The sequence below is a fragment of the Camelus ferus genome, chromosome 1 (assembly GCF_009834535.1).
Source record: "Camelus ferus isolate YT-003-E chromosome 1, BCGSAC_Cfer_1.0, whole genome shotgun sequence".
NCBI lineage: Eukaryota > Metazoa > Chordata > Mammalia > Artiodactyla > Camelidae > Camelus > Camelus ferus.
Window position 1 is genome coordinate 111,953,012 of NC_045696.1, and position 14,246 is coordinate 111,967,257.

At 50.5% G+C, this 14,246-nt stretch overlaps 1 protein-coding gene across 5 annotated transcripts in view; it reads right to left on the reverse strand.

The window, feature by feature from the left end:
* RARB (retinoic acid receptor beta) overlaps positions 1 to 14,246 on the reverse strand; it is a 374,673-nt gene that overhangs the window by 14,433 nt on the left and 345,994 nt on the right. For all 5 annotated transcript variants that reach the window (XM_006176296.3, XM_014552023.2, XM_006176298.3 and 2 more), the window contains exon 4: positions 3,703 to 3,863. In XM_006176296.3, coding sequence (XP_006176358.1) covers positions 3,703 to 3,863 — 161 coding nt within the window. The remainder of the gene's footprint in view (positions 1 to 3,702; positions 3,864 to 14,246) is intronic.

A 14,246-nucleotide genomic window follows, 5' to 3' on the forward strand; every position in this document is an offset into this window, starting at 1 on the left:
ACTCAAGGCAGCTGGGGCTCAAGTGATGGCCCCAAAATCACGCAGCTCCTAAACAGCACAGGCGAGATTTGAAGGTCTGGGGGCCCTGAGCCCGAATGCCACCGTTGCTAAGGAGGCAGTCACCATCCCTGGAGCTGGCTGTAGCCCCGCCCCTGCGCCCCCCAAGGAGTGCCCCTCACCCGCTTGTTTTTGAGGAAGGTCACTGGTTAGAAGCCTCCCCAAGGAACCCAGCTCTGAGCCTGGGTGACCGTCCTGCCCAGGCCCAGGCAATGAGGTTGGGGGACTGGGGTCCTGCTGTCCCCTCCCGTTTCTGCTGCCTCCTGGGGCCTGACCAGTATCCCAAATTTACCCTAATTAGGGAATGAAAAAGGAACTACTCTTCCGAGGATCTGTAGGTGGGCAGCTGGCTGCCTCTTCATTCCTCTCTGCCCACGTGCTCCAAAGGCATCTGACAGGGCTGCCGGCCTGGTGAAGGCGGCCGGAAGCTTTCCCTCAGAAAAGCTCCGTATAGAAAATGCTCGATCTGTAACCACGGGCTTGCGGGGAATGTGTCATGGCTGCTGTTACTTATTTATATCCACACCAACTTCCAGAAGGGGTGGAAAGTTGCTTACAATAAAAACAGAGTTAGATCTGCGTAGAGAGAGCAGAGACAAAGAGAAAAGCCGAAGGAGAGGCTGCGTCCGCACAGCCTGGGTTCCGTGCACGGGCAGTGGCATTTGCAAGACGGTCAGGCCACCGTGCGGTCAGGGACAGCCCCCTAGAGGTGGAATTTGTATGTCCACTTTCCCTGTGGAATCAAAGGAGGGGCAGAAAGTTCCTGCAGTGTTTAGGGCGGCAGGCCATTTTTGGGGACCGATGGAGCAGGAGATGGGAAGGGGTGCTGGTGGCTCTTGGGGAAGCCCCTGTCTAGGGCTAGAAGCACCCTGAAACCAGGATGTGAACACAAGCAGCTTAGTTGGAAAGCGCTCCCAGGAAGCACTGGGAGAGGAATGGGGAAGGGGACTCTTACCCTGAGAAGGAAATTGCCAGACTGTTCAGAGATACCCAGGAGGTACCCTCTCTTTGCCATTAGGTGGGGACTGCTCCCAGGAGCATCAACTCCCCAATCCTCCGCCCCGCCATGGGACCCATGCTTGCCCCAGTGGCCACAGAAAGCCCTCGGCAGGGTCCCGGCCTGCAGTGTGAGCCACAGGGATGCAGATGCCAGCAGGGCCCTGACAGGCGGGCAGGCAGCCTCACTGGCCTGGAAGCAGGTGGAATCAGATCTTTGGCAAAACAAGAATCCAAGAGGGGGCAGGAAGGTGGGGGAGGGCCCAGAGAGGCCCAGCAGAGTCCCTGGGGCTGCTGACTGACAGAGGGAGGGCTGTCCTGAACCTGTGTTTTGGTCCCAGGCCATGCCAGGGCATGTGTTCTCGGAGGGAGCAAATGTATATGTTCTCGTGTTTGCCCTGCACACCCCCAGACTAGAGTGGGTGCCACTTCACCTGATTACCAGGTAAGTCAGGGTCTGGGGGGCTGACAAGGCCACAGTAAGATAGCCCCCTGCCCCGCGGAAGATGGGTGGGGCCCCAGGTGAGGCAGCAAATGACCCCACAGGTTATCTCTCACCACGAGACCTGGCTCAGAAGTTTCCACCTCCAGGAAGCCCTCCCTACTGTGATTTTCTTTTACTCTGCCTTTTGGAGAAAAAAGTCTGATTTATTCCTAGGTAACAGCAACCCATTATGGTGGGGGGGTTAAAGGACATGCCCCTGGAGTCACACTGTGTCCAAGTCCACTCACTGGCTGTGGGACACAAGGTAAATGATCTACCCCTTTGTGATGTGGGGGCATTAGAGCCACCTCAGAGAGTCCTCAAAAGAAGTAAAAGAATTCACGTATTGGGAGTACTTAGTGCGGCCCCTTTACAGAGTAAATGCTCAGTGAGGATTCGCTATGATGATGATGACGGTAACAATACCAAAGACCCCTGATCACAGACTGCCCATTCTCTCCACTACTAACAGACTGATGTACAAAAATGAGGACGAGAGAGGTGAAGCCGCTTGCATACAATCGCACAGCTGGTTGGTGGCTGAGCAGGATTTAAACCACGTTCACCTGGTTCCACCAGCCCTGCTCTTGATTCACAGCAACACCCTCCTGTCTTGTGGTCCCTGGGCCTGCTTTACCTCCCAGGTTAAAAATCAAAGCTCCCTTATGCTGCCCAGTCTCATGTCTGCTCTGGGGTGGATGGTGCCCCCAAGCTCAAGGGGGACTTGTCCACTGAATCAACAGCAGGCCAGGTCAACAGCGTCACAGACTGGCGAGTAGGGCGTGCTAGCATCTCTCCTTCTCCCTGACACCAGGGCCCGGGGGCCCAGAAGGTTGCACTGGGCCTTGCTACGCAAAGTACGGTTCACGGCCTTTGTTTTGCAGAGTGTGGTCTGCAGACCGGCAGCACCAGCTGTGCCTGGGAGTGCGTGAGAAACCACTCCCCCCACCACACACATACCTGCTGAATCAGACCCTGCACTTTAATAACTGCCAGGTGCTTTGTAAGCGAGCTGAGGTTTGGGAAGCAGGGTTCCCGGTCCTTCCTGTGTTGGCAGGTCAGCCAGGGGACCTGCCGTCTAAGACCGGCGCCAGCTCTTTAGAAGTTCGTGCCATCAACTGTCCAGCCCACAAGCCCCATTCTTTTTTTTTTCCTGCCATCATCATTTCATCTTTTTATCTTCATGACCTTTCAAACTACTCTTTTTCTAGCACATCAGTCATCAAACCAGCAAATGCTGCCATAGTTGGATTTTTTTTTTAAGTACATTTATAGCATCTTAGGTGAGCAACAAAAGCCACTTAAGAAGCCAGGACAACTTTCGAGTTACACTCACTCATTCAGTCCACAAATATTTGAGTGCCTATTCTGTGCCTCACACTGGGAATATACATCAGTGAATGTAAGACATGCAAACCCCACTTTAAAAAATTAAAGTACCTCATGGCATCTCCACCGCCATCCAGACCAGCCAACGCAGGCCTGCTGCCTTCTGATTCCACCTCTCTCCTTCCCCTTTCTCTTGATTTCTAGCCTCAGCGAAGCCATTCCTAGGGGAGCACCGGGAGAAGAGGGGCCCACCGCACTGGGGAAGGTCAGCCTCCCCTGAGCTTTTTCAAGCCCCCCCACCCCCACCCTCTTCTCGGAAGCCTGGCGGTGGGGGGTGGGGAGGGGGCAATCACCGGGGTGAAATCTTCCAGCCGGAGGGCTAATTTTGAAAGATTGAGCCCCGCCCTCCGGTCCCCGCTGGTCTCTGTGCAGGTGTCCGCCACGACGCCTGACACCTCCCTGGCTTTACTCGTCCTCTTCGCCTGACTGCGGGTCCCTGCGAGCAGCACTCTCACCACACTCACCCTCTCGCAGGGCCTCGCACGTGGCTGGGCGTGTGGTAAGTGCCTGGTCTGTGCTTCCAGAGTGAAGGCGCAGGGCTGAGTCAGAGGAAAGGCCCAACCGACTCACTGGCTGTCTGAGACTGGCCTGGAGGAGGTGACCGTGCGCTGCCCGACTCAGCCACGTCCCCAACAGGCCCAGTGCCAGGGGAAGGCGTTGGCTCGTGCGTTTGCCCGTGCGCATGTGCGTCTGTGTGCGCGTGCGCACGCGCGCGACTGAGTGCGCGTGCGCACTGTGCGCCGGGGCAGGCAGGTGGGCGGGACGGGCGCGCTCACCGTCGTGTACTTGCCCAGCTGGCAGAGCGAGGGGAAGGTTTCCTGGTGAGCTTTTCGGATCTTCTCTGTGAGATCGTCCAGCTCGGCCGTCATTTCATAGCTCTCTGTGCATTCCTGTTTCGAAGGCTCCTTCTTTTTCTTGTTCCTGTCATTCCTGACAGCTGCAAACGAGACAAGACAGAGCAGGGTCACTAGTGGCCGGGCCTGCGCTGCCCGCAGCCGCCTGTGGGTGGGAACCGGTTGGAGGGGAAGGCGCCCTAAACCACACATTGCCCGAGGGAAGGGGCTGGCGGCCAGGAGGCCTGTCTTTCTGCTGTGCACGCTGCCGGCGATTCCTAAAGAAAGCTTAGCTCACCCAGAGGGCCGAGAGCTTGTTGGATTGGAGGGAACTTGCTATGTGGACTAGTTCCTTGAGGAGAGAATTATTCCTGGCACGCTCCGCCCAGTTCCAGAGGGGATGGCCTGAGAGACGTCCCGGAACAGAGCCAGTGATTCCTAGTTGGACCTTTTGGTTCATGTTGTTGCTTGTGAGTTTTCTGAATTAACTGTCATTTTTGAAGAAATTCATCTTCAAGGTGATGGGATTATGAGTTTTGTCCCTTCATGTTTTCCTGCTTCCAAAACTTTATGTATTAATCATATTATTTATTATTATAAAGTATTTAAAAATAATAACCCATGCATTATGAACTCGGCCTGGAAATCTGTCCGTTCATCCACCTCTTATCCACCCGCAGCCCTTGTGCCTGCATCCTGTCTGGCCCCGGGCCCTCCCAGATGTGATCCTGAACTCAGTGCTGGGTGGTCACGGCCATGGAAGCCCTGCCCCCCCCCCCCCATAGCACAGCCTCTTAGGTGACTCAGACCCAAGGGGCACTCAGAGCTCTGGCTCTGGAGGGGGTCTCTTGGGGAAGGAGACTGGCAGATAAAACCAGATTGTGCCACCCCTCTGGGCGGCCCACACTGCTGGAGACCCAGCGTTGCCATGCTAGACGCAGTCCACTGTGCCTGCCGCTGCCCTGACCTGGGGATCTGTGCTGCCAGTGACCCACGGTATAATCTGATCCTCCTTAAGAGGATTCAGCCTGGGTCCTCCCTGAGAGCACTGGGCGATCTGAGAGCTGGCAGCTCCCTGGGTTGGGGTCTATACTTCAGGGACCCTAGGGCCACTTGGGGCCAGAGCTGAGGGCAGAGTGAAAGGCAGACAGAGTGAAAGGTGAGAGAGATGGGGAGAAAGAGGCAGGGAGGGAGGGAAAAAGCAGGGTGATGAGTGGTACTGAAAAGCCCTGGGCCCCTCACGCCTGGGCAGGGAGGGCAGCCAACACTGTACTGGTAGCTGCATCCACAGTGTCTTACTCCATTCCCTTACCAGGTAGCCAATGTTGAACCCATTTTAGAGATGAAGAAACAGAGCCTATGGGACGTGCCTAGGTCAGCACAGTGGACGAGGCCTTTCCTCACGAGGGCTCGCGTTTTCCTAAGCAAGTTTGAAAAGAAAACCCCTGCAGGTGATTTTCTTCCCCAGGACTCTGAAATGACACTGTTGTTTGGCTCAGAACATTTCCAGATCTAGGAAGAGTGGGTCAAGACAGTTTGAGGTAACTCAGCCTCACACGCAGGCAGGCTGCTTGCTCAGAACACGCCCGCAAGTGCAGGATGCAGGCGAGGCAGCAGCGTGGTTTAATGCAGGGAGAATGCAGGGAGCACGGTCAGTATGAGAGAAACCAGACAGAGGAAGGGGGTGTGGAAGGCCGCGGGCATCCTGGTCTGGGAGGGGAGGCTGCGGCCTGAGGCTTTGTGTGAGCACCCGGCTCTGGGGGCTGGCTGTCAGAGCCCCCCACCCATCCTGGCCCTGCCGGGGACCCTTAAACACGAAAGTCCTATTTAAGCAAGATGGTCCTTCTGAAAGAGAGCCCCAAGGAAAACAGTTTAGCAGATCCTCCAAAAGTTAAACACATGATCCAGCAACTCCAGTGCTCAATGGACACCCTAGAGAACAGAAAATACATGTCCGTGCAAACCTGCACGCAAATGTTCATAGCAGCGTGATTCCTAACAGTCAAAAAGTAGAAACAACCCACATGTCCATCCACTGATGAATGGATAAGTAAAACTGGTTATCCATACAATGGAATATTATTGGCCACAAAAAGGAATGAAATTCAGATGCGTGTTACAACTCGGATGAACCTTGAAAACATGATGCTCAGTGAAGGAAGCCAGACATAAAAGGCTTCTGCTATTCATGTGACTCTGCTCATATGAGATGTTCACAATAAGCAAATTCATAGAAAGCAGGTCAGTGGCTGCTGAAGGCGGGGGTGGGGGGATGGGCAGTGACAGCGTAATGGGACCAGGGTTTCTTTTGGGAGATGAGAATGTTCTGGAATTAGACAGTGGTAATGGTTGTACAACCATGTGAATAAACTACAGACCACCGGACCACATACTTGAAGGTGATGAGTATTACGCTATGTGAATTATGCCTTAAAACAATAAGATCAGCCACAAAGTCCCAAAGCCCTGAGGGACAACGTGAGTCACTGGACACTAGGAACTGCTCTGACCAGGATGGCACCTCGACCCCTTGACTCGGCTGTCACAGCATCACCGCCCACTGACTGCTTAGCAGGTGGCAGCCGCTGCCTTAAGCAACTGAAGAATTCTAGCTCAGAGTTCCACAGTGAACCGGGAGGGGCGGCCGTTATAATTCCATTCTACACTCTAGAAACCTGAGGCCCAAGATCCCCTTGTTTGAAAATCGTCAAGATTTTAGTGGAATAAACAGAAAAGCAAAGAGAGGGACCACAAACACATTACCCACATCCCCTGCCAGCGGGCCTGAGGGACCCGTGTCTGCAAGCCCCCACCAAGCCATGCCCCCCTGGAAAACTAAACTCCAGGGAGAAACAGCCCCAGGGGTTACCTGGGAGGGAGGGAGGGCACGATAAGCTGCCACCGTTGAGCATCTACATCAAGCTAGAAAGTGAGAGGCTGGGGGGAAGGGGACCTCAGTGAGCACGGCGCCAGGAGGGGGCACTTGGTTGAGCTGTGCGGTGACAGAACCCACCCTCTGCAAAGCCAGATCTCCATCTGCTGTGCTTTGGAGCCCAAGTCTGGGACACTCTCAGCAGCTGACCGGTTGCCAGGGGACCAGCGGATAACTTCATGCTCCCTTCCAGATGGCTCCTGCCCTCCGAAAGCAACGTCCCCCCAAAAAACAAAACACATATACAACTTCCACAGCTGCTCTGGGGCACTCACTGAAGCCCTCCCTTCATATCAGTTCATTCCATCCTCACAACCCCCTGATGGGGAAGTATTATGCCCATTTTGCAGATTAGAAAATTGAGGCACAGAAAGGTAAGGAACCTGCCCCATCCCGCAAGTGATATAATTGGGCTTTGAACTCAGAAAACCTGGCTCTAGGGTCCTTAGGCATGTCTGTCACTCTCATATGTGACACCACGACATGGGGAGTGCTGTGAAGGGGGCTTCCAGAGTGTGTGTGTAAGAGTGTGTGTGTGTGTGTGTGTGTGATCAAGGGCTGGGCTGGTGGGTGGGGGGCCAGTGAGTCTCTTCTCTGTGGGTCTGGGGTAGGGGGCGCTCAGCCCCAAAGGCCGCCTGTAATGTTGATGGTTGGTCTCTTCTTTCACTCTGACTGCATCTGGCTCGCAGGTGCAGCAGTCCTGTGACACGCCTAGGGGTCTGACAAACCACTTTCAGGCACAGAGCATCCCTGGGAGGACCTCGGGACAGGGGGAGAGCACCTACTGTCACCGCTGCGTCAAGAGTCTATCATGAGGCGGGGCAGTTACTCTTCCACACGGCCCTTCCCTCCTAGTCTGTGAGCATCTGGGAGGTAAGGGCTGTGTTTGACTGTCTCTGTGTCCCCAGGGCTTGATACATCATCAGTATCAGGCCTGCAGTGAACTGCGAGCATGTGACAATTGTGGGGCTCTGTGGACCGTCAGAGCCTGAGTGTGGACACACCGAGCTCACCTGAACCTCTTTCTTCCAGAAATTAAAGATCTCATCATCACCTCTGCGCCTGCAGGGGACTCCCGGGCGCTCTCCGCCCAGACAGTAGGAGCCGGGAGGCTGATAAAGCGGGGGACATCCCAAGGGTCATGAGTGTGATTTACACACCTGGTAGAGCCCGGCCTCACGTCTGCAAAGCGCTTCTTGGACGAAAGGTGCTCCATAAAATATCAAGTATTCTCCTTGTGAGGGCTAAGTGCTACAAATCAGATTTGGTGGCATAAAAGTAACATATTTATGATCCACTATCATATTGCAAATGAAATGAATGTAATAAAAGTGTCACTTATACAAATACCTCTGATGTACGGATCTCGACCTATGAATATGAAAACAGATACCCAAGCACTTTTATTTGAATGTCTAATCATGAAAATAAATGAAGTCATGTTCATTTCAATGTGTGCACTTGTGCATGTATCTGGAATATTGATTCCTGGGCACACAATAAAAATGCAATGCGGGAAACATGCAAGAGACAGAGGTTTCACTCGGATTCAGGAAGAGATGAAACAACGCTTCAACAGAAATTCTTTCACGTCAAGAATAAAAAGGAAAATACAACCAACAGTGGTTTTGTCCATTAAAAGTCTCTATATTCAGTCTCGCGAAGGAAGCATAATGGTCTATTTATTCTTGTTTGAATATTAAAGTCTGGAATTCCTTCATCTTGACTCTTCACCTCCTTACTAAGTGCAAGAATAATGGACCACAGTTGGTGATGAGAACTGTCTGGTTGCCGTGAGGAGGGGCGGGTCTGGAAATAACATACTTAAAAACACAAAAATATGATTTAATCTTAGTTCAGAAATCACTTTCTGAACTAATTATATAAACAAACTACCCATAGACTTGGAGGCAGGTGGCTCTGTGACTAACAGGGAAATACTGTTCCCATAATTTCAGAATTTGGGGTTGGTGCTCAGGCAATCAGCACGGCAGGTCCCACTGTGATGTCGGGCAGGGTCGGGGTGAGTGAGACACCGGCGACATCAGAGTCCCTTTGACAGTGGAGACTTTCTCCCAATATAGCCATCGCCAATGGAGGCCCTCGTAGACATTTGAACAAATACACAGAGAAAGGAGGTTATGAACAAGGCTGCAGCTAAGTTTTCTCCACCACTAACAAGACACATGCCTTTTGGACCAGGCTGAGGGCAGGGCACCCCTGAGTGTCTATTAAATGAACACATTCTTGTACTTGGACCTTGATTTCAGGGTTTGTGAAATGGAAGTAAAACAGCCTCCTCCAGGGACAGGCCCAATCTGCCACGTGGCAGAATCTGTGCAAGGATTTTAGGGGGTGACGTGGGCCTCACACAAGTGCCAAGTGTGAGGGAAGGCCTGGTGCTCACGGTGCCACTGACGGAGCAGGGAGCATACTTAGAATTTTTACGGAATATTAAATATGCAGGTCTTGGGGAAATAGTCTGGACATTGCATTCTGAGAGTTTAACAAGGATCTACCAGCCTAGCTCAGCTTCTTCAAGTTGTTCCAAGCACTTATAGAAAATCCCTGAATATCAGAATGCACAAATGCCAAATACTTCTTTTAGTGAAAGTGGTGTATATTCTACAAATAAAATGTTCAAAACAATCTTAAACACATTTTCCTCTCACTGGTCACTTTTAGTTATGGAAATTTGATGCCCTCTTGAGTGAACAGTGTTCCTTCTGTCTCACAATTCCAAACACTTTTCCTCCTCTGCCTGGGCTGGCGTGGGCAGCCTGCTGCGGCCACGTTTGTTTTGCCAAGGGGGGACATTTGGACATTAGAGGCTCTGTTACAAGGGACAAATCTTTTCCTTTGGAGAAGAGTCTTGGATGAACAATAGGAAATATCCCAAGTTCAACTCATGAGGCAAATATTCCTGCCTGATGGATAGAAGTAGGACCTTGACCTCGAGCAGCCAAGAAAGTGCATGCTGCCCCTGAGACGCCTTCCTCCACCACCGGGGGACCTTCTCTGCCCCCTGCCTTTGGCAGCAAGGCGCATTGGTGAGGATGGCTTTCCCTACCTCCTGTCCACAAGAGGTGGGGCGCACCTGGCTCTGTTGGTGGCAGAACCATCCCACATGACCAGGGCTGAGATGAAGGACTTCACTGATGCTATAAAATTTTTAGCAAATGCAAAAAAATGGAAACTGAAGACACTGAGGCTGGATCTCTGCTTTTTAATCAGGAGTAAACACACAGCCCCACTGCATGGTCAACTCACGCTCTCTGTAAAAACCTCCAGTTTAGAAAAGGAGAATTCAGCAGCCACTTCCATAAGCCATTTTCATGGGCAGGACAGGCTTTGTTAAATAAGCTGAAGTTTGCTCTGCTGAGTCCAGCCTGCCCTTATGTGTCTGAAATTCTGTTTAGCGGGTCTTTTGGACTTTGTAAATGTGGGCAGTCTGAGACTCAGGAATTCAAAGTCTTAAAATAAGGACCGTGTATCCTGAATGACATGACTGAGCAAAGGTGCAGGCACATGCCTTCAGATTTCTTCCATGGAGTAGATACAAACTTCGTTCAAAGCAGCATCTGATGGTGGGGCGAGGTGATGGGGTGGGGTGGGGGGACTCGGAACAACAAAAAGAAATTTCTCAGCAGATAAACCTGTATCCTGTTCTGTGTCACATGTATTCTTCAAGTTACAGGCGTTCAAATATTCAATAATAAGCTCTATCAAGATGAATTCTCATGGCCAAAGTTTTTACGCCTATTATCTTCAAAAGCCAATTAATTTTCAGAAAATGAAGTGCAGTTCTTTTTGACATTCTCATATTTTTCCCTCTTAAAACATTTTTAAAAATAGAAACGAGGTACTTGACTTAGCTTGGGGAAAGTTCTGAGATGCAGCCTCAGGGAGTCATTCCCCTGGGGGCACATGACCCCCTGACAAGCCTGCAAAACTGAGGCAGCAGAAGTGCGGTGCCAGGAGAGGGCTGACTGCATGGAGGCTCCGCGGTAAAGACAGACATCCTCCTTCTCGTCTCTGCACTGTGACCCCGCAGCCCCTCCATCACGAAGTGGAGGCTGTTCCCCAGCCCCTGTGTCTGGGCTGCCCTGTGACTCATTCTAACTGATAGACCCCAGTGGGAGTAATGCTGTGCCATTTCCCAGCCCAGGCACAGAGAGACCCGGTGCTCATTCCTCTTAGAGCTTCACCACTGTGTGGGGACAAGCCCAAGCCTGCTGGAGGAGGAGAGACCATCAGCCCAGCCAAGACCTCCCCAGACCAACCTAGAGCCAGCCTCGCCCTGAACCGGGGAGAGAGTTCAGGCAAGATCAGCCATCTAGGCTGCAGCTGACCACAGACGTGTAAGAGAGCCCAGATCCATGGTTCTGTCAGCAATAATAAGTGCTTATTGTTTCAAGACACTGAGCTTTGGGGTAGTTTGTTATACGGTAGTAGCCACAGATACAGCCTGTGTAAAGAACGGGTTACACACAGCAGTACACGCCCACATGCTCTGGCACCCCATGAAATATCTGAATCAGTGGTTGCCATTATTCAGCCACTAAGGCAAGAAAGAAAACAATTTGTCATTCCTTCCACTCAAGTTTCAAAATCCGGCCCACATCTGTTACAACACACATAAATTATGGAATTAATTAAGACACTTGTTCCTCATAGGCCTTAAACAACATAAAAGGTACAGTGGACAAGTGGGGTGACATTGGGGTAAAATTCCAAAGGCTCGCATTTTAGCTCGTCATTTACTAACTGTGCAAACTCAGGGTGGCCTCTTAATGTCGCTGAGCCAAGGTTTCCCACCTGAAAAAATGGAGAAATTAATTTTCGATCACACACAGGGTTCTTAAATGTATTCAGACATGTAAATAACTGCCATACAGTGTAATAGTGCTAAACAGTGGGAGTCCAACACCAATTTGTTCATTCACCAAAGGTTTACTGAGTCCTGCAGCTATTGAAGTTACTGAGTCAAATAAAGTATGTTTTCTCCCTCAATGAATCAAATGCACGTGATGTATAATGTAGACTCTAAGTGTTTGATGTACGTGGACTGCTTTGAAATGTGAAATGCTAAGGCGGCAGTGAAGGAAGGAAAGTGGACAGAAATAAAGTAAAGAAGGAAGTAGAGGGAGGAGGGAGAAAATGAGAGAGAGAAGAGAGAATTTTTATCAAAGGCAATACCGGATTCCACCTGGGGCCATAGAACTAGAAACGAGGGGAAGGATGGAGTAGCAGTAAGCTGGACAGTTTTCAAACTTTCAGTGGGTTCATTTCTTCTGGCAAGACTTTCCACGTGAGGTTGGCCAAGTAAACAGATGTGACCATGTTCACCTCCTCGGGATTCAACTCTTTTAGATATTGCTTGACATCCTCCCTGAATCTCTGTCTGAGCTGTCCATGCATCAGTGAGAGAGACAGACAAATGGGCTACAGGTCTGTCCGATGTTTGCCGAATACCATGTTTAGGATATTAATGTAGAGAAGCTCTTGCATATTGTCAAATAAGTTTTAGAAATCCAAATCATGACAGAAATGGTCTGCATGTGAAGGTGCGGGTGTTGATGTTACATACTCAGTTTAAATGAAAAGCTCTGACCTGAAGGCATTTAAATAATTTATGCCAGGTTGTACACCCCTTAGTGATTCTCACTGGGGTTCTTGAAGCACTTGTTCAGTACTGGTTTTGTTCTAAAGGTTTTCTATTAATTTCAATTTTCAGAGAATCGGCAGTCCATGTATGAGATGTATGCTAGTCCACTATTGGATATGATTAGTCAATTAAACATAACATCCCTTCCAATAATTATGGATAAATTTAAATTACCAGTAGTGTTTTGAAGGCTGGCTTAACTCTCAAGGTTATTTTTAAAGGAATTCTTATAGTGGGTGGGAGGAAAATCATTACTCTCTTAACAGCAGGATTTTTCTTCATCCATTCATTTGTCCATCTACTCATCTATCACCCATTTATCCATCTATTCATTCATTTATTTATTTATCCAGTCCATCTGTCCAGCTATTCATTTGTCCATCTCTCTATCCACCCTTTCATTTATCCATCCATCCATTTGTCCCATTTTCCTCCACTGATCTGACCATTGACCTATCCATCTATTTGTCCATCTGTCTACTTTTCACCAATTTATCTGTCTATCCATTCAGCTATTTATTTATTTCTCCGTCTGTTCAAATAGTCACTGAGTACTTACACTGTACCTGACACTGTGATAGATGTTAAAGAAAAAAGACTCACATTCTAGTAAAAGACAGTCATCTAAATAAAACTATCATACAGTGAGCCAGATGCCAGAAGAGAGATATTCATTCACTGACTTAAGCAGTAGGAATACAAAACCTAAGGATTGTCACTGATGCGGGAGCTGACAGCTCAGTATGGGGGCGGCATGACAACACCTCAGGGGAGGGCCCTCGAGCTGCGTGCCCCACAAGAGTGTGCAGGGCCTCAGTCACCCAGGTGTCCCCAGTGAACTGAGCCGCATCTTCCCCATAAGGGATGCTCAACAAATAGTTCTTAAATGAACGGGGCTTGGAGAGGCACAAGACAGTTTGGATGAAAAGAAGCGTATGAGAGAAGGCTTAAGGGTTGGACAAAACACAGCCACATGGGGAAGTGAGCCCTGCTGTGGCCTTTAAAGGGTGGGTCTGGGGGCAGGCAGATAGGGTGGGAAGATTCTTAACGTGGGGGAGGTGAGGACACTCTTCCAGGAATGGCTGCATCATGTTTGTAGGAGAACAGGGTGGCTGATGTGACTAGGGGGGAGAGTGGAGACTGGGGACAGATGAGGAGGAAAGACTGGGGTGGTATAAGGAGAGAGGAGGAGGGAGGTGGGCGCAGGCACTGGGAGGAGACCCGGCAGGACCTGGTGACGGACTACACAGCAGGATGAGGAAGACTTAGTGGTAAAGATGAAGTGAGATTCTCACCTGGTACTTGGATGATGATGGTATCACAGGGAGAAGGAAATTAAGGTAGCTTGTATGGAATAGGGAATCTAGTTTTTGGAGGGAAAATAATGAGTTTGGCATAAGGGGAGGCGAGTCAGAAACCAGGCAGCAATTCCAGGGGCTGAAGGAGAGACTGCACTGTGGATCTGCTGAGAAAATGGGTCTGAAGTTAGACACTTAGAAGTCAAAACCTTGGAGAGGACGGTCGAGGTCAGGAGAAGGGAGGGGCAGACTAGGGTGAGAGAGGAGAGGAAAAGTGGTCTCTGGGTATTGCTTGGAGCTGGAGGGAAAGGGGAGAGGATGCTATGGTGAAAGCAGTGGGACAGCGGGCAGGAAAACTGGGCTGATACTAAATCACAGAGACCACAGAGACAAGAATCTGAAGAAGCAGGAGAAGGCTGGACAAGTGTCCAGTGGAGCCGACAGTCAGAAGGAAGGGAGGAGAGGGAGCAAAGGTCACTGGTTTGGCAACTGAGAAAGCGGTGACTTTCCAGAGAACATTTACAGCAGAGCAAGGAGGATGGAAGGCAGGCTGGGAGGCGGGGAGGGTTAAGAAGAGGCAAGGGAAAGT